The 25603-nt window shown below is 39.7% G+C and overlaps 1 protein-coding gene across 6 annotated transcripts in view; it reads left to right on the forward strand.

The window, feature by feature from the left end:
- Positions 1 to 25603, forward strand: part of LOC143038861 (uncharacterized) — a 603232-nt gene that overhangs the window by 562845 nt on the left and 14784 nt on the right. For all 6 annotated transcript variants that reach the window (XM_076208495.1, XM_076208497.1, XM_076208499.1 and 3 more), the window contains 3 exons: positions 9411 to 9542; positions 9944 to 10135; positions 10253 to 10346. In XM_076208495.1, the coding sequence (XP_076064610.1) occupies positions 9411 to 9542; positions 9944 to 10135; positions 10253 to 10346 (418 nt within the window). The remainder of the gene's footprint in view (positions 1 to 9410; positions 9543 to 9943; positions 10136 to 10252; positions 10347 to 25603) is intronic.

The raw sequence follows: 25603 nt of genomic DNA on the forward strand, positions 1-25603 counted from the left end.
TGACCTAACTTAGCCTTGCCTAACCTCTCCTTACCTAACCCAACCTGTCCTATCCTAACCCAACCTGTCCTATCCTAACCCAGCCTAATCTAACCTAACCTAACACAATATAACAACATAACATAACATAAAACTTAACCAAACATAACCTAGAATATAAACTCTCCTACTGGGATTCGAACCCTCGCCTGAGCGGCTTGCTTTTTAGAAGACGAAGACCGTGCCGTCATGCCACCGTGACCCTACAAAAGGAAATGACTTAGTTCGCGGACTAATCGTTCGGACGAAACGATTTAGTTCACGGACTAATCGATCCGGAACGATTAGTCCATGAACTAAGTCGTTTCGTCGGAACGATTAGTCCGTGAACTAAGTCGTTCCGTTTTGTAGGGTCACGGTGGCGTGACGGCACGGTCCTCGTCTTATAAAAAGCAAGCCGCTCAGGCGAGGGTTCGAATCCCAGCTGGAGAGTTTATTTCCAAATGTCATAATGACACAAATAACCTAGAACTCCTCAATGAGAAGGTTGTCAATGTGAGCGATTGGACCAGGTGGATGCAACGACAAAATCAACGCGCTTGTTGTGGATCTATAAATATTATAATCTTACAAACTATATAGCACACTATTTCTATTAAAATAATTTACTTAGAAAATATATATTTCAACAAAAAAAGAAGAAACAGGTAAAGTTAATTGTTGTCTGGAAATAAATGATCAGTGACATATCAAGTTCCATTACATATATATATATATATATATATACATATATATATATATATATATATATATATATATATATATATATATATACTATATATGTGGGTGTGTGGGTGTGTGGGTGTGTGGGTGTATCTCCCCTACCACACGTCCCTGTGGTAGGGGAGAAAGAATACTGTCACCAAGTGTTACCACTTGAGTCGTAAAAGGCGACTAAAACGGACGGAAGGTAGGACTAGGCATCCTGCTCTTTGAGTCCCCAAAAGGGACATTCCTAAAAAAAAAAAAAAAAAAAAAAAATGGCATAAGAGGGTCTGGGAGGAGTTTTCCAACCTTAAGTCTAATGTGCGTGGATGTGGTACAGATGAAAGTAAAAGGGAAGAGATGAGCAGTACATTTGTGAGAAGGAAGATAGATGTGTTGGTATTAAGTGAAACTAACTTGAAATGGAGAGGTGAGTTTGAGTTTGAGAGTTTAGTGGGGAGGGTGTCGGGAGTGAGGAGAAGACAAGTGAGAGAAGGAGTGGCTATACTAGTAAGTGGAGAGACAGGTAAGCGTGTGGTGGAGTGAAAGGAGGTTTCTTCATGGTTAATGTGGACGAAGGTGAAACTAGGAAAGGGGATGTGGGCATGGTAGTGATTAGAGTGTAGAGGAAAGGGACGCTTTTTGCATAGACTTAAATGAATGCATAGAGGGTTTAGGGAGGAATGTCAGTGTGATGGGGTATTGGGAGTTCTGAATGCTAAAGTAGGAGATGAACCAATAGACGGAGTGATTGGGAAGTGTGGAGTGCCAGGAAAAAGTCGTAGTGGAGAGTTGATGGTGGAGATATGTTTAGAGAGTTGATGATAGCTAATACAGTGTTTAGAAAGAAAGTCAAGCATAAGTACACATGGGAGAGGATGGTGGATGGATGGGTATGTCTTTAATGGATTATATAGTGGTACCAGGAAAAGAGTGGGAAGAGTTTTTATGCCCATGTTTTTAGGGGAGAGAGGGGGGGAATATCAGATAATTTTTTGATGGAAGGTGAGCTGAGAGTGGATAGATAGAAAAACAGGAAAAGAACAGACGGGAAGGAGGTGCTTACAGTAAACTGCTTAAATGAGAAGGGAAATGAGTACAAGAAGAGAGAAAAGTGAAAGGAAGTGAAGGATAGAAGATTGGAGGAGGAATAAGGATTCTTCAAGGAGGGAGTCACAAGGTGTGCAAAGATGGTGTGTGGAACAAGGAGGATGGGAGGAAATAGAAGGAAGAATAGTGATTGGTGGGATGATGAAGCAAAAAGGTTGTAGAAGAGAAAAAATAAACATTCACAGATTGGTTGCAAAATAGGATGAGAGAAGCATATGAGAGATACAAATAAAAAAGAAGAGAAGTAAAACATAAGATAAAGGAGCCAAAAAGGAGAGCAGATATAAAATTGGGAAAAGTATGACAGAAAACATTGAAAGTAATAAAAATATGTTTTGGAAGGAACTGAAAGGAGAAAGGGAAGGCGAATCAAGTAGAGAAGGAAAGATAAAAGGTGAAGATCTAGAGATAATGAAAAAGGCGGCGGTAGGAGAAAGATGGGCAGGTTATTTTAGGGAGTTATTAAATCTGAAGGAGAATAGGGAGGGAAAGGTGATTGCAGTGGGAGGTGCTAAGAAAATGACAGCGATGAATGAGGAAAAAGGGGGAGAAACAAGAAAAGTTGAGGAGAGAGCACTTACTAAAATGATGAGACCAGGTAAGGCACTCGGTTTAGATGGGTGTCATTCGGAATGTCTATAAAAGGGAAGTACAGTAATGATGGACTGGTTGGTGAGGTTGTTTAATGTATGTTTAAGAGAGGATAGAGTGCCAGAGGAAAGAGGGACTAGTGTGAGTGTAGTAGTTTCAGAGGGATTAGTTTGTTAAATGTAGTTGAGAAGGTTTATGTGAGGTTTATGATTGAGAGGATTAGGAGAGGGACAGGAGGAAAAATTGGTGTGGAATAGTGTAGATTTAGGAGAGGTAGGGGTTGCGTGGATCAGATTTTTGTGGTAAGACAGATGTGTGAGAAAGATTTAGCAAAGGGAAAGGATGTTTTATGAGCCTTTATGTATTTAGAAAAGGTTTATAACAGGGTAGACAGATATGCACTGTGGGAGATTTTGCAGATATATGGGATAAGAGGAAAGATGTTAAGAGCAGTCAAGAGTTTTTATGAGAGTAATAGAGCTTGTGTTAGAATTAGAAATGGAGAGAGTGAGTGGTTTGGGGTAAAGGTGGGACTTCACCAGGGATGTGTCATGTTGCCACGGCTGTTCAATGTGTACATGGATGGGGTGGTGCGGGAGGGAAACACAAGGGTGATGGGTTGGGGATTGGAGATGATTAAAGAAAATGGAGAAAATGGGAGATAAGCCAGTTGTTTGCTGACGACACTGCGCTTGTAGCAGGATCAGAAGAGGGATTAAGAAAGTTAGTGATAGGGTTTGGGAAGGTGTGCGAAAGAAGGAAGTTAAAGGTAAGTGTGGGTAAAGGGGAGAGGGTGGCAGCAAATTGGAAGCGAGTATTAAGGGAGAGAGGAGGAAGGAAGTGAATAGCTTTAGATTGGAGGTGGAGGTAGAATGTAGATTAAGAGCAAATGCCTTGGGGGATTAAAAAGTGTAAAGAGAAATAAACATTTGGGAATGGATGCTAAGATGGAGATCGTATGAAGGAGTGTTTGTGCCGACAGCACTTTATGGGACAGAAACATGGAACATAACAGAGGAAGAGAGGAAGTGTGTAAATGTGTTTGAGATGAAATGCCTGAGAAGTATGGTAGGGGTTACTAGGCTGGATAGAGTGATAAACGAGGTGAGGAGGAGAGCAGGGATGGAAAGGGAATTGGGAGATAGGGTGGATGAAAGAATATTGGGATGGTTTGGGCACATGGAAAGAATGAGTGAAGAAAGATTAGTAAAAGACGTGTGGAGGGCAGAAGTGGGTGAACAGAAAGGGGCGACCAAGGATGAGATGGATGGATGGGGTAAAAGGAGCGTTGAAAAAGAAAGTGATGTCTGTTGAGGAAGGAAGGGAGAAGGCAAAAGGTAAGGGTGAGTGGAGAATTGTTGTATATGGATGATGCTGTGTTACATAGAAGGGAGTGGGTGGGGGATATGGGTATTAGGGAGTGGTTATGTGTGAATGATATTTTGACGCGGCCCAAAGGGATTTCTCCCTATCTTTTATTCTGTATAAGGGGACAGAGAGGGGAGGGGGGTCGCCAATTAAATGAAGCTGCCTTGCTGTGGATGTTGTTTGTCTTGCTGCATTGCTTCATCCAGGAGCCAAGAAAACAGGGAGGGAAGGGTGGTGAATTGTAAGGGAGAAAAGACCTTGGTATATGTGTGTTTGTGTGTGTGTGTATATATATATATATATATATATATATATATATATATATATATATATATATATATATTGTGTGTATGTATGTGTTTGTATATATATATATACATATTATATATATATATATATATATATATATATATATGTGTGTGTGTGTGTGTGTGTGTGTGTGTGTGTGTGTGTGTGTGTATGTGTGTGTGTGTGTGTGTGTGTGTGTGTGTGTGTGTGTGTGTAAATATATATGCATACATATATATATATATATATAAATATATATATACATAATGATCTATATATATATATATATATATATATATGTGTGTGTGTGTGTGTGTGTATGTATATATATACATACATGTACATAGCGCATACACGAAAAAACATGAAAGTAGGTAAGACGTTCTCGTGTGCTCCTGAATGATTTCCATAATTTTATAAATGTGTGGTCAACGGCCATATTTTCACAAAGTTTTCGTTTAAAAAAAAAAATATATATATATATATATATATATATATATATATATATATATATATATATATACTGTATATATACATACATATATATATATTTTCTTATTATTATTTTAAGACATATTGAATCATATGCGACAATTTTCGATGGAGATGTTCAAGTCTTGTGAAGATATCTCTAGCATGGAGAGGAAAAAAAATATTTAATGGTAGAAGCCATCTAATGGGTGGAACAAAAAACAAGACATTTCGCTAACCACAGTTAGCATTTTCAATTGTAACAAATACAAAGGTTATAAAGGCAGAAATTAAACACTGGGAGAAGGTACAAATAATAATGAAAGAACTCAGATAGGTGACCGTTACTGTGGCCTAGTTCTGGGAGAGGATACATGTGGACACTGGAGAAGGTAACATGAATACTGAGAGAGGGTACGGGTGAACACTGGGTGAGGGTGAACTGCATTAGTTGAGGCGTCTGGTTTGGCGGTTTCTGAAGGGTTGGGAAGGATGGTGGGGGGCTTCCTGCTGGGTGTTCATTGTGGGCTGGCTGTATTTGATGTCAAGGGCTTCAAGGAGGGCAAGGCGGCGCCTGTTACTCTCTTTGTCTATATTTTTGGTATTGTTCTCTAAAATGGATCCGGTGGTTGGGGTGTTTTGGGTCTCCTGGAGGTGCCATTTAGGGCCTCAACAGTGCAGGAGATGGAGGGTACAGGTGTGATCTCCAGGATTTACATGTACCTTCTCCCAGTGTTTACGTTCTGCCTTTATAACCTTATTTTCTCTGTATTTGTTGCAACTGAAAATGCTAACTGTGGTTAGCGAAATGTCTTGTATCTTGTTCCACCCATTAGATGGTTTTTACCGGTAATTTAGTTTTTTCTTTGTCTCTAGAGATATATTCAGAAGACTTGAAAATTTCTATCGAAAATTCATCAGAGCCCAAGTTGCTCTTTCATATTATTCAATATGCATTAAAGGAAATATCTTGCCATGCTACTCAAATATATATATATATATATATATATATATATATATATATATATATATATATATATATATATATATAATAATATACCGCATATATGCATGTACTGTATGTGTGCATATATGTACATACGATGCATTATTCAGGCAATTGATATATATAGAAATTGTGCATATGTATATACTAATGCATGTTTGATATGGTAGTTATGGTATGCATGTTTACTGGCAGAACATATATATATAAGTTTCTGGATAAAAATTCCATGTTCAATAATTCATATTAATGACAGTGGAAAATGTGCATGTAGCTTTTTAGGTATAGGCTAATGTTTGTTGTTTATTATTACATTTGTACACAATAGTACTTAGCAAGAAATATAACTAATAATATTCAAGCTTTATATGTGTAATACAACAGTAATTTTAGATCATACATAAGTTTTCAGTGAACAAGATAAGTGGGTTTTGTCGAAAAACTAGTGTTATTGTTTGAATAAATATCATAGTTGGTAAGTTAGCAAGACAATGTTAATTCCTTCAAGTTCACACACAGAAGCTATGGCCGAAGAAGTTGGTTGGGCCTTTTGTTAATATAAACAATATTTACCGGGGTAGCCTCCTATAATCCTTTTCTACCGAACAGGAAATCTGATTTTTGCCAAGACTAACTTATCCATTCGCGATTTATTTATCCCCCTATATATTAGCTCTATGTTTACTTCAAGTTCGTGTTGTGGTTATTACAATTCGTGAGTTTGTGACTCATAGAAGTTGAAAGATGTTTTATTTATGAAAGATGATCAATATCTCGAACAAGATGCTTCTAGTAATAAAATTAGTGTTATTGTTCATGAAGTATTTGTGTTTTGTTGTAAACAAATGTTGAATAGTTTTCAACCATTCGTATTTCCTAATGCTGCTTACTGGATAGAACGCCACCATGCGTGTAAGTACTTCCTCGTACCAATCAGATAGAGGTGCTACTGTAGCGTGAGGTCTACCATTTCCATACATTCATTTTAGCGATAAACACATAAATTGTACATATCCTAGGAATGACTTAGATAAGTAATTGGATTTCTAATCACATTCATATTAAAGGAAGAAAGGAAAAAATAAACATGTTATATATTTCCATATATTTGTTCTAGCGATACACACTTCGTACATTTTCCAAGAATTACACAAATATGTTAGATCAGGTCACGTGGACAGGTCACGTTTTTTATGTATTTGGGCAGGTCACATGTTTCATGGACAGGTGCGGAGAGCGTCCCGAAGGAAGGCGGTAGACAGGCTGCACCTGGGTAGGCGACATATGGCGGTAGACCTCACGCTATACTAGCACCGGGATAGATATGTGCATATATACATTTGAGGGTGGGAAATAAAGAAAAGATTCTTAAGTCGAATATATTCGCAAGTAGTATTGTACAAAGACTTTGTGTGAATAACTGTTACTATGTTTATTCAAAGGAATAATACTATAGGGTGAAAGATAAGAACATGATAATAATAACAATAGTGATAATTATAGTAAATATAAAACAAAATTATTATGTTAGATTTATAGAAAATGTATAAATACAAAATAGTAAATTATAAAAAAGGTGGTTATATGATATTCAGCGGGCATCGTCAAAGGTAAAATTTTAGTTTTGAACACGTAAGCGATATAGTAATAAAAAATTAATTATTAATTTTGTAAATTATAATAAATCAACGTAATATGCGATTTTCTTGGCGGAAATCAATAACAAAAAAGTTGCTAATACCTATTTTCTAACGAACGAAGTCGCGGCGGTTGAATGATACGCCATGTTTCTAAAGCTGGGTCCACATTTGTTGCATTTCCACGTATCGTATCATCTTTGCGTACCACCTAATGATACGATACGGTGCAACAGGGTATTGTACCCACTTGTTGCGTATCCGTATACAGCAGGCGGATACGCAACAAGTGGGTACAATACCCTGTTGCACCGTATCGTATCACTAGGTGGTACGCAAAGATGATACGATACGTGGAATGCAACAAGTGTGGACCCGGCTTTCCGGATGAAGTCGCGGCGGTTGAATGATACGCCATGTTTGTTTGGATAGGTGCCGTGGTCGAAGAAATTAAAGTATGATAAATTAGTGTATTCTAACCTTACCTAACTTAACCTAACTTACCCAACCTACGTAACCAACCAATGTTTAGTAATTCTCTACCTCAAATTCTAAAGATCATCCGGGTCGTCGTCGTCACGGATGCTGACGGCCTGATTATTATTGTACCTCGGCCATTTAACAGACGACGGCAGAACCTCGTGTTCTCTCATAAAGTCCAAGGAAGCCCTATTGTCTTTGTAACAGCGCATATTAATGTCACCTGGAGTTGGAGAACACCCGGTTCACAACGTGAAAGCCGTCGTCTGATAGTAACTGGACTGGCATTACGTCCATATCGTATCCTAGCGGCTTCGTTCGTTAGTAAATTTGCTTGTAGCAAGTTTTTTTTTTTTCGCCAAGAAAATCGCATGTTACGTTCATGTATTATGTTTTACAAAATTTATATTTGATTTTCTAATGCTATATTGCGTAGGTGTGCACAACTAAAATAAGACCACTAAAGATGGCTGAATGGTCTGGGGTCATGACCAATCTTGGGGTGCTCCTTTCTTTGTGTAGTCGTTTTTCAGCTCTTAAATACAAACAACAGCGTTGTTTACTGTTTAAATCTATTAGTGGTAAAGTAAATATGACTCCAGTGACGTTTTGCTGTTGTTTGTGGGGTTCTTTGTCTAATACTGGCAAAGCAAACAACAGTGAAAAAAGGTACTTACTTGGGTAATAGAAGCTGCTCCCAGGGATTGGTGCTACCTTGTGGCGTTTCGGTTTCCAACTCCAAGAGCTGGGGGGGGGGGGGATTAATCCCACAATACAGACACCTCCACTCCAGGACTAGAACACTTACACATTTCAAGAAACATCAAAATAACACCCAAATATCTATATCATACACATATACTCTCTTCTCTTCCTCCACAACCACCAGACACCAGTCTCCAGAGGCATATCTATAATCATATCACTCAGTGCTCCTTCAACAAACTGAAAGACATTACATTGCTGCATGCCAGACCTCCTGATAGCCAGACCTCTGAATCCTCTCACCCCCAAAAGAATAGAGTCCACCTGGCCGGACTGTGGTGTGGCCACCACTTAGCACTTCTTGGCTATCAGAAAAGGCTGGATGACCACATTGCAGATAATTGTTCAGGATGCAACACTTCATCCCATATTATAAAACAACACATTATGGAAGACTGCTTTGTACACGATCACATACATGACAACAACACAATATACACTCTGTATGGGATTTGTGGAAAAAACCCATTCCAGCTGTGGTTTTCTACAGGGAGTCAGGACTGTTCAACCATACAGTCTAGGGAACAACAACAACAGTGGGAAGATGTCATAGCACTTTTATATGCAGCCACCAATTTCAAGAATGACTAAAGGAGAGGGGATCTAAAATTGGGCAAAAGCCACAATGTCATACACAATCTAAGAAAGAAGCCCCAAGAACAGTTATGGCCCACCCCCAAGTTTCTTCCCAGAGAGGTCTATGGGAGGGCCCTACGTTGCCAGCTGACGTGGGGCTACAGGTTTCTAGTCAGTAAAACTCCAGGCAACGATCAATATTATGTACATGTGCACATGTTTAATCACAAAACAAAAATATCAGTGATGTATGAAAATGTATATTATCACTGAAAAAATATAATTGTTATATTCATCGATTTTATACTGGACTGTTTATTTCACTCTTGTTTTCTATTCATATTCCAAGGTGTTTATGAAACCTTCATTGACAGGGTAAGAACGGAGCTCCTGGGCCTCCTGGACTCCCAGGCATTGGCACCAAGGGATCGAGAGGTGAACCAGGGCCCCCAGGTCCTCCTGGACCAGCAGGGTCTTCTTCAGGAAGCCTTTTCAATGGCATCTGGGTGAGGAACTTACTTATTTGATCATCTTTGCTGTACTTCTACTCGAGAATTAATCATCCAATTTTTTTATGCATGTTGTATCTCCAGGAAATCATTATTGTTGAATATATTATGACAGACTGCTGGTCTATTATGACGCTTGAGTATTTATACCCAGTAGTGATGTCACTCCAAAATATTCTTTATGGCATCTCGCAATTATGAGATCATTCATGCAAATAATAGAACATTCAAGATTTTTAATTACTCATGGCAACCAAAATCACAATTAACATTTATAACTAGCAATATGTGTGTATGATGATTCATTAATCACACATCTATAACAATTCACAAAAATAGATAATATTTTATGAATGACATTGTCATTCAAATCTGACACAGTGATTTGTTCCAACCAGGGTGGTACCAGTTCAGATGTCGAAGGAACCTACGCACCCTATGCTCCAAAAGGCCCTCCTGGACCTCCAGGACCTCCAGGACCTCCTGGGACTCCAGGATACCCTGGGAAACCTGGGTCCCCAGGGCTACCAGGAGATGGTATCGGCCTAAAAGTACCTATCCCTGGTCCACCTGGACCTCCTGGTGATCAGGCAAGTTGTTGGAGACTTGTTTTAGGGCCAAAGGCGAAAGGTACTCCGGAGTTAATATATATGATGTCCATTTAATGATGTTAGTCCCTAAATAATCTTTGTTCTTTGCATCCCCAGGGACCCCCTGGGATGTCCATTGAAGGGAAACCAGGACCCCCTGGCCCACCAGGTCCTCCAGCAATGTCATTCACAGGTGCCCCCGGCATTCATGGTGAGTCGACCAGCTTGAGGTTTCCGCAGGCAACTACAAAACAGATAAGATGGCTGCCATAGGCTGTTACACAGTTAACTTAAATACATAATTTCTTCAACCAGTATGCATTGTTCCTTCTCACCTTATTCCTTCATTGCATTTTTTCTCCCAGTACAATAACAACCCTTCACAGGTTGGCTATGTCTTGTTAATTTTTGGACAGCTTGCAAGGTCTTCCCTGTTAGTAAGAGCCTATGTGACAATATTGGGTCCTGCTCTTCTTCCTTCTTCTGGTACTTTGTGCTTTGTCTTGGACACCTCTCTTTTGTCCCATTTACCCCTCCTGTAAGACTTCATCCTTTGCCTTCCTATGCTCCTCCGCAACCCTCGCCTACTCCACCATTCTACTTTTTTGCACTTTGGTCTTCCACAATCATTCTCGTGAGTGCATTTCTCTATTTTCCTTGACTTCACTTTCTCATTGACTCCTGCTTCAGTTTTTGTTACCTCTGCCAATATCCTTGGCTTCTGCCCGCCTCCTAGTAGCAGTCCATGACCAATCAGCCATGAGCAAAAATCCTGGATCTCTCCATGGTGCCAGCACACTGTCTCAAACCTTGAGAGGTTCCCTGATTCTATATTAAGCTTAATCAGTGCCTTAGAACCAGCAACTCAACCTTAATTTTGTGACCTTATTTGCTTGATACCAACTGTATATAACTTCCAGTGTCCCTTTAGCTCTTGTTTTTCTTCATCTATACTCATATTCCGATGACCAGTATCCTTTCTTCTACAACATTTATGCTTATATTGGCAGTCCAACACTACTCCAGTCTTAACTTTTTATCTACTAAGTTTCTGAACTACATATGGTACATTTCCATATCTAAATATAAGACTTTGTCTATTAGTTCTCTCCAATATTAATGTAACTTTAGTTTGATTATTCATTCACTTGAGTTATATTGGAATGCATGTGTTTACTCATGGTGTATATATACATATATATATATATATATATACATATATATATATATACATATACATATATATATATATATATATATATATGTGTGTGTGTGTGTGTGTGTGTGTGTATATATATATCTATATATATTATGTATATATATATATATATATATATATATATATATATATATTGTGACGCCTATGGGGAAGGGCCAGGTTCAAAACTAGAGTTCTGTTTAAGAATGATTATTTCCTTCTAAAAAAGATACAAATAAACAATGATCGAAAAACAGAAGTCGCCAAAACTAGCGAAAAGTACAATGTCCGAAACACGTAAATTCACAGAACATAAAAGGCTAGTATTGCCAAGACACGTATATATATAAGTGTCGATCAAATATCGACAATCAATAACAAAAAAAATAGTCTTAAAGACAATAAGTGGTAAGGTCGAGAAATATCGACCATCAGAATGGAAACTAAGTCCTACGTAATAATTTACGTAAAAAAATTACAAAGTCGAGAAAATTCTACGACTAAGTCTAAGTCCGACAAAGTGGACGAGTACATGGGGAGCTCTGATAAGCAAGAGTCCACAAAGATTCGAGAAAATACAAGTCGAGATGAAACTACGACTATAATGTCTAAGTCCAACGTAGTGGACAAGTGCAATGGGGCTCCGATAAGCAGAGTCCAACTTGACCGTTACAAGCAACGATATATATAGACTCTTCTCCGTAAGATCCGGAGAGATGCCAAGTGTCGCTAGACGCGACGATTAACAAGAGTGTTTAGGAATATTTCCTAGTACATACACGGATATTCTTTACATCAATGAATAGAAAATAATATTTGATAAAGTTACCTTGTCAATCTTAGATAAGCAGAAACTTAATAGTTTTTATATGAATATCTATACGTACGTAAATGTAAGTTAGGGACGCAGTTGCCAAAATATTGGTTCACACGCAATTTCTCCCAGAACGCAATGTAAGCTATGAATGCCCACACCGGCGTTTCGGCGTCCGAGAACGACGAAAATATGCAATTTCTTTAATCTTACGTAAATCAAATCCTAAGATTGACAAGATAGATCCACAAGGTAATACACATACATAAATTCATATGCAAAGTATGGAATAGTTTGTCAAAGCACAAAAAGGAACGAAATACAATCCGATGAATAGAATTCATCACTTTAAGAGTCTTTAGACGTGGATATACCTCACGTAGGCACAGATCTTTCTCACCGGCGTCCGAAGATTAAGAGAATATGTAATTTCTCTTATCTTACGTAAATCAACTCGTAAGATTGACAAGAGAGATCCACAAGACAATATACATACATAAATCTATATGTAATGTATAGAATATGGTTGACAGTGTACAAAAAGAATGGAATACATCATAAATATATAATTCATCACTTTAACAGTATTCTTACGTCGATTACTGACAGTTGGATGTCGAGAAGTCCACCAAGCCTACCGTGGGAACGGCCGGCATAGTCCGAGTCACCATACGTACATGCGCGCATGTGCGTCTGAATGAAATCTTCACAACGACGAGTCTGTAGTCGTAACTATATATATATATATATATATATATATATATATATATATACATATATATATATAAGTTGAAGATAAATGTGGGTAAAAGTAAGGTGATGAGATGTACAAGGAGAGAATGTGACAGCTAATTGGAAGTAAGTATTAAGGGAGGGAGACTGGAGGAAGTGGATAGCTTTAGATACATGGGTGCAAATGTGGGAGGAAAAGGAGGAGTGGAGGTGGAATGTAGATTTAGAGAAGCAAGTAAATACCTTGGGGGATTGAAAAGTGTAATGAGAAATAGGCATTTGCAAATGGATGCAAAGAGGAGATTGTATGAAGGAGTGATTGTGCCAACAGCATTGTATGGGGCTGAAACATGGAACATAGGAGAGGAAGAGTTTAAATGGGTATTTACCTAGTTCTCTTACATGGGAATGGGAACTATGCTTGTAGTGACACATCTTTGTATCTCACAACATCTAGTTTGTTTGAGATGAAATGCCTGAGAAGTATGGTAGGGGTTGCAAGGCTGGATAGAGTGAGAAACAAGGTGAGGAGGAGGGTGAGGGTGGAAAGGGAGTTGGGAAATACAGTTGATGAGTATTAGGATGGTTTGGACACAGAAAGAATGGGAGAAGAAAGATTAGTAAAAGAGGTGTGGAAGGCAGAGGTGGAGGAAGTGAACATGATGGGGCGACCAAAGATGAGATGGATGGGGTAAAAGGGGCATTGGGAAAAAGGGGAATGTCTGTTGAGGAAGGAAGGGAGAAGATGGAAGATAGGCATGAGTGGAGAATGGTTGTGTATGGATGATGCTGTGATGCATGAAACTGAGAGGGTGGGGGATGGGGAGGTGAGGGAGTATGTGTGAATGATATTTTGACGCAGTCCAAAGGGATTTCTCCCCGTCTTCTCTTTTTCTGCATGAGGGGACAGAGAGGGGGTCACCGATGAAATGAAACGGCCTTGCTGTGGATATGCTGTGTCTTGATGCATTGCTTCTGATCCAGGGCAGTGGGCAAGATGCAGGGATGAACCATCATCCAAGAGGAGCCAAGATAAGAGGGAGGGAGGGGGTGAATGGAAGTGGAGTAACGTGGGGAAGAAATGGGTGGGAGATAAGGCTGTTGTTGTTTGCTGACGACACTGCACCTGTGGCATGATCAGAGGAGGGATTAAGGAAGTTATTGACGGAGTTTGGGAAGGTGTGCAAAAGAAGGAAGTTGAAGGTAAATGTGGGTAAAGGTAAGGTAATGAGATATACAAGGGGAGAGGATGGTAGCAAATTAGAAGTGAGTATTAAGGGAGAGAGGATGAAGGAAGTGGACAGCTTTAGATACTAGGGAGCGAATGTGGCAGGAAAGGAGTGGAGGTGGAGGTAAAATGTAGATTGAGAGAAGCAAGTAAATGCCTTGGAGGATTAAAAAGTGTAGTGAGAAATATACATTTGGTAATGGATGCTAAGAGGAAATTATATTCACTTTGGTCTTTGGATCACGTGTTGGACTCGTGATCGACAGCTATTTCCCTCCTGGAAGAGAGCTCAGAGCTCGTAGGTCCGATCTATGGGTAATGCTATGACCTTGCACACACACACACACCCCCAACTCCCCGCCCACGAGAGTCAGAGTAACGACCCGAGGCACAGCGATACCGAAATAATTTCGGCCCTGGGCAGGATTCGAACTGGCTACTGGGAGCACTTCTGCTTCCCAGTTCAGCGCTCTACCAACAGCTCTGTATGGGCCAAAAACCTGGAATGAGAGAGAAAGAAGTTTTTAAATGTGTTTGAGATTAAATGTCTGAGAAGTATGATAGAGGTTACTAGGCTGGATAGAGTGAGAAATGAGGAGGCAAGAAGGAGAGTTGGGGTAGAAAAGGAGTTGGGAGATAGGGTTGATGAAAAAGTGTTGTAATGGTTTGGACACATGGAAAGAATGAGTGAAGAAAGATAAGTAAAGGAAGTGCGGAATGCAAAGGTGGAAGGAGTGAACATGAGGAGTCAACCAAGGATGAGATGGATGGATGGGGTGAAAGGGGCATTGAGAAAGAGGTAGATGTCTGTTGAGGAAAGAAGGGAGAAGATAGGGGTGAGTGGAGAAGGGTTGTGTATGGTTGTTGCTTTTTCTCCGTGAGGAGACGGAGAGAGGAGGGTCGCCGGTTGAATGAAGCAGTATTGCTGTGGATGTGCTGTGTCTTTCTACATTGCTTCTGACCCAGGGCAATGGGCAAGATGCAGGGATGAAATGGGTGGGAATGGATTTATGCCATTTGATTTTGGTTACCCCCGTTGTAATGGGGAAAAAGCCCTTGGTATGTGTATGTATTTACCTAGTTGTATTTTGTGGGAAGGGGAGCTACACTTGTGGTGTCCTGCCTTTGTATCTCGCAGTGTCTAGTTTTCTCTTAAACTCATGAATGGTTTTTGCACACACTATTTCATTGTCCAGTTTGTTCCAAATGTCCTACACATACCAAAGGATTTTCCCCCATTACAAGGGAGGTAAGCAAAGTCAAAAGTATGTATATATATATATATATATATATATATATATATATATATATATATATATATATATGTATATATATATATATATATATATATATATATATATATCTATATAGATACATTCTATATATATACATATATAAATTATTTGTCTTACCACCACATGTTTTCTCCACCCTTTCCCCATCATTGTTTTGAAAAATGTTAGTTGTTGGAGGCTTTCGCCCAATGTGATTCCCTTTCGCCTTTAAACATCATGACATCACATTTGAGTAATGGTTGCAACAGTGCAGAAAGTTACCAACTGATTATTGAAAAATTATTAGAAAAAAAATACTATATTTTCAGATTACTTAAGTTTGACTAAAATCTTAGGTAACTATAATGATATTTCATTAAGATCATTTTGCATTGTTGCAGTTGTTGGAAATAAGGCTATAGAGGATTCATTTTTGTCAAAAAGTCTCTCTAATGTACATTCGCGTTCCGAACCACATAAAAGCTGAATGAAAACATCTGTGGGTAACCAGAAGAGAAAGCTGGAGTGCATGAGAACAAATAAGGACTGACCAACCAAATATTGTTAAATAACAATTTGTGGAACAAGTCTGACTTCATACCTGCACATTGTCGATCTATCTTCGTACCTTCCTCCTTCGTCTCTCCTTCATTCCTTTTCTCCTTCCCTCCCTCCCTCCTTTCCTCCTTCCCTTTTTCCCTCATCCCCATCTCCCCTTCCTCCCTCACCTCTCCCCTTCCCTCCTCACCCATCTCCCTCCTCCCTTCTTCCCTTTATCTTTTATCCCTTTCCTCTCTCCCAGGACTATATAAGTTTTAAGCGACACCCCGATGGACCAGTCACAAAACATTATTTCAAAATTCGAGAGAAACCTCTGCTCAGAAAAGAGTGCTAATGACTTTCTAACATCTTTTACCACTCCTTTCTGCCTCCCTCCATAACTCTTTCTTTTACTGCCTCTGTGATTGATTGGATCTCTCCTGTATGATATTGTCCTCAGGGATAAAAGTGCTGGCTATTGCCGACAAGATACATTATCCTCTCCTTCTCCCCTTCCCCTTCCCCCTCCACCTCCTCCCCCTGTCCTTTCTCTTCTCCCTTCCCCAGTCCTCTCCCCCATCTCTCTCTCTCTCTCTCTCTCTCTCTCTCTCTCTCTCTCTCTCTCTCCTTCCTTCCTTCCTTCCTTCCACCCCTCCTTCCCATCCCCCTTCCCTCTCACTCCCCTCTCTCCTTCACCTTCGTCCTCCTTCCCCCTCTCTGTTCCTTTCCTTCCCTCTCTCCTTTTTTCCTTCCCTTTCTCCCTTACCCCTTTCCCCTCCCCTCCCCCTTCCCTTTCCCTCTTTCCCTTCCTCCATTTTTCCCTTGTACTCCCTATCCTCTCCATCCTCCCTCTTTTGTCTCCATCCCTCTCACCTTTGCGCCATCACCTAACATTGCCCTACCTCATCCCCTCACCCACACCCTTCCCTTCTCTCCTCTTCCTTCCCCTTTGCCTCCCCCCCCTCCACCATGCCTCCCACTCTCCAATTTTCCTTTCCCGTTTCGTGTTTTGATGTCTGTCTCATTGGCCTCGTCTCTGAATCATATCTGTCGTGATAGTTTATGTTTATCTGTCCACTCATAAAAAGAGTACAGTACTACTTAATTACTCTTACTTATTTGCCCTTCCTTTCTATCCTCACTTCCCACTCTCCCTCTCCCTTCCCCCCCTCACCCTTGTGCTAACTGACGATCCTGTGGTGGCGGCCCATGGACTGGCTCTGCCCCGTCCGCCCCGGCCCAATCCACAGTGCCGGAACGGGACTCTCTGAGCCAAAGCTTGGGTGCCGTTGAAGAGATCCGAAGGATGATGCAATCCGGCCATCGCCACAACCAAGGTGCTCCTTCACTTCACATGCGTCTACTCATTCAAGCGCGCATGAGCTCGACTGCTTTCTCGGATTTGCTTCCCTCTGTGACCCCCTTTTTTTCAGTTATTTTTCTTCGTATGGCTACATAGCAAATTTTCGTTTTCTCTTTTCTTTCGGTGCACAAAGGGACACGCTATTTTGTTCCTTGTCCCTGGGCCCACTCTCTTCGAAGCCTTGGGATCTGTGGCCTTTGACCTTCACCCCGAATGACCTTTCTTGCCAGATGTCACCTCATATGTGACCCATTTCTTCAGTAACCCAAGATCCTGCATTCCGCTCCTCTCCCACCCTGCTACCTCCTACCTCCTTTCATCTCCCTCCTACCCTGTTCACCTTCACTGCCCCCTCCTCCTTCCTCTTCTCGCCCTTACATACCCTCCTTCCTCTCTCCCTTTCCTCCTTCTGCACCTCCCCCCCTCTCCTCCTCTGTATTCTCTTCCTCTTCCCAGTTCTCCCCCCCCCCCATTCTTATTCTCCTCATCCTACTTGTCATTGCCCTCGTCCTCCTCCTCCTCCTCCTCCTCCTCTTCCTCCTCCTCCTCTTCCTTCTCATTCTTATCCTGTTCCTTCTCATTCTCCTCTTCCTCATTTTCCTCTTCCTCCTTCTCCTCATCCTATTTCTTCTCCTCCTCCTTCTTCTCCTTCATCTCTTTCTTCTTCTTCTCCATCCTGCTCCTCTATCTCCTCTTTCTCCTCCTTCTAACCTTAATCCTCCATCTCTTCCTTCTCCTCCTATGCTTTCTCTTAAACTTAATCTTTCTCTTCCTCTCCTTCCTCCTCCACCTTTTTCCTCTTCTCCTTCCTACTTTTCTTCGTCCTCCTCCTCCTCCTCCTCATTTTCCTCCTCCACCTACTTATGCTCCTTCTCATGTTCCTCATCATGCTCCTCCTTATCTCTCTCCTTCTTCCTCCTCCACCTTCTCTTCCTCCTTGTATTCCTACTCTTCTTCTTCCTCTTCTTCCTCGTCCTCCTCATTTTCTTTCTCCTACTTCTTTTCCTCCAATTTCTACTCCTTCTCCTCTCCTCCTCTTTTTCCTATCCTCCTTCTTCCTTTTCCGTCTTCTTCTCCTCCTCCTCCCGAGTTCCCTGGCTCATTTTTATTTTCTACTTGCTGCTGCTGCTGCTACTGCCGCCGACACCTCCCCCTCCTCCTCCCCCTCTCGTCCTTCTCCTCCTCATCCTCATCTACCCTCTCCCTATCCTCCTCTTCTCCCTCCCCCTCCTACTTTTCTTTCTCTTGCTCTTTCTTCCCCTCCCTCTTTCTGCCTCCTCTCTGTTACTCTTCTTCCACCTTGTCCTCCTCCTCCTCCTCCTCCACCCACAACTACTGTTATTACTAATTCTGACTCTACAAATATTCATATTACTGGTGCTGCTGCTTTTCTCCAGTCAAAATACAGAAAAATTATTTCTTTTTCCCCCCTCCTCCTTCACTTCCCCTCCTCCTCCTCCTTCTTCTCCTCTTCTTCCTTCTACTCCTCCTTTTTTCTTCCTTTTTTCTTCATACTCCTCCTTTTTCCTCATCCTTCTTCTCTTGCTCTGCCACCTCCTTTACCTCCTTTCCCTCCTACTCCTCCCCCTGCTCACTGTCATCACCATCATCACTCTCTACATTCTCCTCCTCTTTCGCCTCTCCTATTCCTCATTCTCTTCCTCCTCCTCCTTTGCTTTGGTTTTTTCCCCTCTTCCTCTTTGTCCTCTTCCTACTCCTCATCCTCTTACTCTCCCTACTCCTCCTCCTCCTCCTCCTGCTCTTCCTCCTCTTCCTCCTCCTGCTCTTCCTCCTGCTCTTCCTCCTCCTCCTCCTCCTGCTCTTCCTCGTCCTCCTCCTCTTCCTCCTCCTCCTCTAACCTCTTCTGTCTTTATTTACTCCCCCTTCCTCCTGCTCCCCCTCCTCCAGTCTGGTCTTCCTTCATTCCTCCTCCTCCCCTCTCTTCCTTATTTTTCTCTCTTTTTCTTCCTCTTCACCCTCCTCCTCCCCTCTCTTCCTTATCTTTCTCTTTTTCTTCCTCTTGTTTTCCTCCTCCTCTTTTCACCTCTTCCTCATCTTCTTCCTCCTGTTCATCCTCTTATTTTCCCTCCTCTTTCCCTTAGTAACCCTCCTCCTCCTCACTCCTTTCTTCCTTTACTCTTCTTCTTCTTTCTCTTCCTCCTCCTCCTCCCCCTCCCAACTCCCCCTCTCTTCTTCCTCCTCTCCCCATCTCTTTCTTTTGCTCCTCGTCCTCCCCTCCCTTTCCTCCTCCTCTTCCTTCTTCTCTTCTTCGTCTGCTTCCTCCTCCTTTTCTTCTTCTTTTTCCTCTCTCTTTCCTCCCCCTCATTCTCCTCCTCTCCGTCCTCCTTTTCCTTTCTCTTTCCTCCTCTTTATTCTCCTTCTCTTCCTTCTCTGTTTTCCACTCGTCCTCCTCCCGTCAGAGAAAATGGATGAAGAGAAGGAGGAAGATGTGGAGGAGTGGCATGAGGATGAGAAGGAAGAGGAGGAGGAGGTAGAGAGAGGAAAAGAAGTAAGAACAACAATAGGAAAAGGAGGAAGAGATAGGGGACCAGGAGAGAGATAAGGAAGTGGAGGAGGAAGGGGAAGTGAATGAGGAGGAGGTGGAGGAAGAGGGGGAAGAGAATGAAAATTTCTTTACAGCCTCTCTTCCAATTTTCCTCCTCTTCCTCTTTCCTCCTTCTGCTCCTCCCCACCCCCTCCTATTGCTTTTATTTTGGCAGCGCCATTTGTTGCACGTTCTGTGGGAGGTGGGGGCAACCCTCATAGTACCCTGTGGCATGACCTCATTTTCTTTTGTCCCAGAGTCATCTTTATTCTAGTCTTGCCAGATTTATGGATTAGTCATAACAATGTCATGACTTCGGTGCCTGCAAACAAAGACCGGTGGTTATTCTTGAGGTGAATGAGATTTTTTTGACATTTTATCGCAAAAGTCATGTAACTCTTAAATGTATATACATATACATAGTTCCATATATATATACATGTATATATATATATATATATTATATATATATACATATTCATATATGTATGTATTTTTTCAACTTTGATTCAGAAACACAAATAACTTCAGCTCATTTATTGTGAAGGCGCAATTATAAAATAATAGGGATGTTACTAAAGTCTCCAGAACATCAACTACACAAAACATCTAATCATTACCACGTACAGGATGGAATAGGATGTGATGGAGAAAGAATTGGAAAGGGGTGGAGGTCATAGAGGAAAGATACGCAAGAAAAGGGTTGTGTAAACAGAGGACAAGAGTAACAAAGTGATTGTCAAGCAAAGTAATTCAATTCTTTGACTTTCTGAGTATGTTCCAATTTTGGTCTTATCAATGTAACTAGTAATTTCTTTAGCATTTCTTCATCCATATAGTCAAAGGCCACTTTAATTGATCTTGATAAATTAAGTTTCTCCTACTAATTTGTTGACGTTTGTCTGGTGTCACGTCATTTGAGATAGTACTCTTAGGTCCCTTTCCAAGTTTATTTTCTTAACATCCTTTGTACCAATTTCATATTGACCCAAGATTCTATTTTTGCTTTTTCCAAATTCAATTATATTACATTTCTTAATGTTGAACTTCACTTCACATTTTTTACTCCATTTCCAGACTTTGTCCAGGTCTTCTTGAAAAGATTTGCAATCTTCCTGTGTACTTACTCTCTTTAATAGTTTCGCATCATCTGCAAAGAAGTTCATATAACATTCCACGCCTTCATCCACGTCATTTATATAAATAGCAAACATTAATGGAGCCAATACAGAGCCTTGAGGGACTCTGCTTATCATATCTTCCCAATTTGAGTTCTTGTCTCTAACTACCACCCTCATTTTTCTCCTGTTCAAGAAATCTTTCATCCATTCCAATAATTTTCCTTGTGTTCAACCTATTATTTCAATTTGTCTTTGTAGCTTTTTGTGTGGTACTTTGTCAAAAGCCTTTTGTAAGTCTAAGAAAGCACAATCTGACCATCCATCTCTTGTATTATTTCTATTAATCTTGAGTAAAAGCATAGTAAGTTTGTAGTACATGATCTTCCACCTCTAAATCCAAATTGTTTAGGGTTTAGTATATTGTTCTCTTCCAAGTGATTAATCCATTTATTTTTAATAACTTTTTTGCATATTTTTGCAATTGTGCTTATATGGGATACCAGTCTATAGTTTGTTGGATTTTCTTTGTCTCCTTTGTATATTGATACAATATTTGCATTTTTCCAATCTTGTGGTACTTTTCCTTCTTTAAGTGAGAAGTCATTATCTTGTGTATTTTGTCTGTAATTTTAATTATACATTCTTTCAATATCCAGTTCACTATTCCATCAGGCCCATGTATTTACCTAGTTGTATTTACCTAGTTGTATTTTACGGGAAGGGGAGCTATGCTCGTGAGGTCCCGTCTTCATATCTCATTTTATCTAAACTATTTTTAAATTCATGTATTGTTTTTGCACACACCACTTTCTCATCTAACTTGTTCCAACTGTCTATTGCTCTGTGAGGAAAGCTGTTCTTTTTCAAATCTCTTCTATAGTTGTCTTTTTTTATTTTCTTTCCGTGTCCTCTTGTATTTCTGTCATCCCATTTTATCAGATTCTCTCTATCAGTAATTTCTATGCCTTTCATGATTCTGTAAATAGCTATCAAATCTCCTCTCTCTCTTCTTTGCTCTAGTGTCTGTAGTTTAAGTTTTTGTAGTCTCTCTTCATATGATAGTTTTGAGAGTGTTGGTGCCAGTTTAGTAATTGCTCTTTGTATTCTTTCAAGTTTTTTTATACATTTTTTTGTACTTGGTGACCATATCGTTGCTGCATATTCCAATCTTGGTCTTATCAGGGTGATTAGGATTTTCCTCACCATTTCTTCATCCAGGTATGTAAATGCCACTTTGATTGTTCTTATTAAATTATAAGTTTCTCCAAAAATCTTATTTATATGTTTCTCAGGTGACATATTATTCATAACAATGACTCCCAGGTCCCTCTCATTTTCTACTCTTTTTATTCCTTCTTCTCCCAAATTATATGATCCTGTTATTCTGTTTTTGCTTTTTCCAAATTCCATTATACTACACTTTTTTGTATTGAACTCCATCTCCCACTTCCTACTCCATTCTTGTACTTTATTTAGATCTCTCTGTAGTGATTCACAATCCTCTTCAGTTTTCACTCTTTTCAGTAATTTTGCATCATCTGCAAAGAAGCTCATATAGCTTTCAATTCCTTCATCCATATCATTAATATATATAGCAAACATTATTGGGGCCAGAACTGTTCCCTGCGGGACACCGCTTATTACTTCATTCCATTTTGAGTGCTGATCTCTTATCACTACTCTCATTTTTCTTTCTTGCAAAAAGTCTTCCATCCAATTTAGCAATTTACCTTGTATTCCTCCTTCATATTCTAATTTCTTAAGCAACTTCTTATGTGGTACTTTGTCAAAAGCTTTTTTTAGGTCTAGAAATGCACAATCAGCCCATCCATCTCTTTCTTGTATTATATCTATTAGTCTTGAATAGAAACATATTAAATTGGTGACGCATGATCGTCCTTGTCTGAATCCAAATTGCCTTGGATTTAGTACGTTGTTTTTTTTCCAAGTATTTTACCCATCTACTTTTGATAATTCTTTCACATATTTTTGCTATTGTACTTGTTAGAGAGACTGGTCTATAGTTGGTAGGTTCTTCTTTATTTCCTCCTTTATATATAGGTACTATATTTGCTTTTTTCCAATCTTCTGGAACTTTTCCTTCTTTTAAGGAACTGCTTATTATGCTATGTATTTTGTCTGCCAGTTCATTCCTACATTCTTTCAGAATCCAGTTTGCTATTTCATCTGGCCCATGCGATTTTCTGACATCAAAATTACCCAAGTGTGTCAATATTTCATTCTTCGTTACTTCTATTTCTTCCATAGGGGGGACTTTTTCCTTCCACTCAATCTCTTCAGGTTGTATATTTTCCCTTGTAAACACTGATTTAAAATGTTTGTTCATAATTTCTGCCATTTCCATTTCCTCAGTGTATTCAACTCCTCCTTGTCTTAATTTCTCCAAGTCTTGTTTGTTTTTCAGTTTATTGTTTACAAATCTGTAGAATAGTTTTGGTTGATCTTTACACTTTTCTATAACATCTTTTTCATATTTTCTTTTTTCCTCTCTGCACTTTTGTACATATTCATTTCTATAACCAGTATATATTTTCCATTTTTCAGGTCTTCTGTCTTTTTTCCATCCGGTCCAGGCTTTGTCTCTTTTGTCTTTTAACTCCCTACAACTTTTGTTGTACCAGCATTTTACATATTCTTTTTCTTGTTTTTGTCTTGGGACATACTTTTCCACTCCTTCTTTGTAAATTTTTGTCAAAATATTCCATTTCTCTTCCACTGATGTTTCTTCTTTGTATATTTCTTCCCAGTTTTCTTGTTGGAAGAATTCTCTTATTTTATCAAAGTTTGTTTTTTCATACATCATTCTTCCTTTTCTATATTGTTCATTTCTTTTCATATATTTTTCTTCATTAAGTTCCAGTTCAATCAATATGTGGTCACTTTTACCTATTGGTGTTTTATATTCAATCTTGTCCACTATTCTAGGTTCAGATGTAATTATTAAGTCTAGCCTCGATGGTTCTTCTTCATTTCTATACCTAGTGTTCTCTTGTATCCATTGTGTCATTGAATGGTCAGTAATCATCTCAAGTAGAGCATTTCCCCATGAGTCATCACCACTCTTTACTGTCATTTCTTCCCAGCAGATTTCTTTGCAATTAAAGTCGCCCATCATAACTATTCTTCCTCCGTCTTCCATTATTTTAGTTAATGCTATCTTTGTGTCCTCTAACATACTTTTATGTTCACTCTCCTCCCATGAGGCTGTTTTCGGAGGCACATAATTGATCACAAATTTTCTGCTCTTCTTATCTCGGTCTTCCACTTCTATCATAATCATCTCTACTGTATTCTTTCCATATATGACACCTTTCACGTTTATATCCTTCTTTGTCAGGAACATAACTCCACCCCCTTGTTTTTTCTCTCTGTTTCTAATCCAATAATTGTATGTATCATGTCCTACACTGTTGGGTGGTAGTGGGCCTTTTAATTTTGTTTCTACAATTCCCATTATGTCCGGTTCTTTTTCTTTCAAATAATCATTCAGTTCATTCAATCCTGTTATCAATCCATCTATATTTGTGTAAGACACTCTTAGTTTTCTGCCACTTCCATTGTGTTCTCTGTTTCCCTTATGTTTTTCTTTAGTATGTCGAACTGCTTTATTTTCATGTTCACTACTCTCCAATAGAATCTCTCTTTCTCTGACTCCGTTCTTTCCTCGTTTTTTGCCTTAGCTTCAATTCTTTTCTGCTTTTCTGCCTCTCTTTCCTCCTTATTCATTTCTCTTTTTATCCATACCTTTTTATATTGATCATTTGTTGCTAGTTTCCCTGTCTTGGATAGAATTTTCTCTGCCGTTGTTTGTGACCTGAATTTAATCTTAATTGGTCTGGTCTTATCTGTACTATATTTTCCGAGTCTGAATTTTTCCTCAATTTCCTTTATAATTTCTGGTTCATCTTCCTGGACTAATTTTAATAAACTGCTTACCCTTTCATTTTCCTCCTTGATTCTTGCGGTTCTATCTGGGTTATGTTTCTCTTCCATTCCTAATATAATTATACATTTCTTTTTGTCAGCTAATTCTCTTACTATATTCTCCTTCTGTCTCATCACTTTAATAACTGAGTCTTCATTATGTTCTTTCAATTGCTGTTTGACTATGTCAGTGAATGAAACCTTATTCCCTTCTTGAGTTATTCTCCAATTTTTAGCTTCTGTAGCTATTTTCTCACTGTTTTCATTACTATTCTTCTTCAATTTCTCATTCTCCTCCTTTACATTTCCTAACTGTCTTTTTAGGTCCTCTACTTCTTCAGTTAAGTTTCTGTTAGCCTTCTCTAGTTGTTCCAATCTTTCAATTCTCTGGAAGATGGAGTCTACCTTACCTAACTTACGTTCCAAGTCCTCGATCACCTTATCAACTCTCTCCTCTAGTCTTATCAGTCGGGGGGGGGGGTTGTGTCCCCCCCACCCTCTTTAAATCCCTGGAACATATTCTCGTCACTTTCTACTGTATTTCTCCTCTCTATACTTCTAATCCTTACATTTTTATTTGCCATTTCGTCATCCGGTGGTCGTTTCATGTTGACCTTACGCCCGTCTGCCTGGGCCAAGTCCTCCACATCCTCATTTCCTTCCATTTCCCCAGCAATCCCTCCCCTTCTCCTCTTTTCCTACTTACCT

The sequence above is a fragment of the Oratosquilla oratoria genome, chromosome 25, assembly GCF_046742065.1.
Source record: "Oratosquilla oratoria isolate Oo_2021 chromosome 25, ASM4674206v1, whole genome shotgun sequence".
Lineage (NCBI taxonomy): Eukaryota > Metazoa > Arthropoda > Malacostraca > Stomatopoda > Squillidae > Oratosquilla > Oratosquilla oratoria.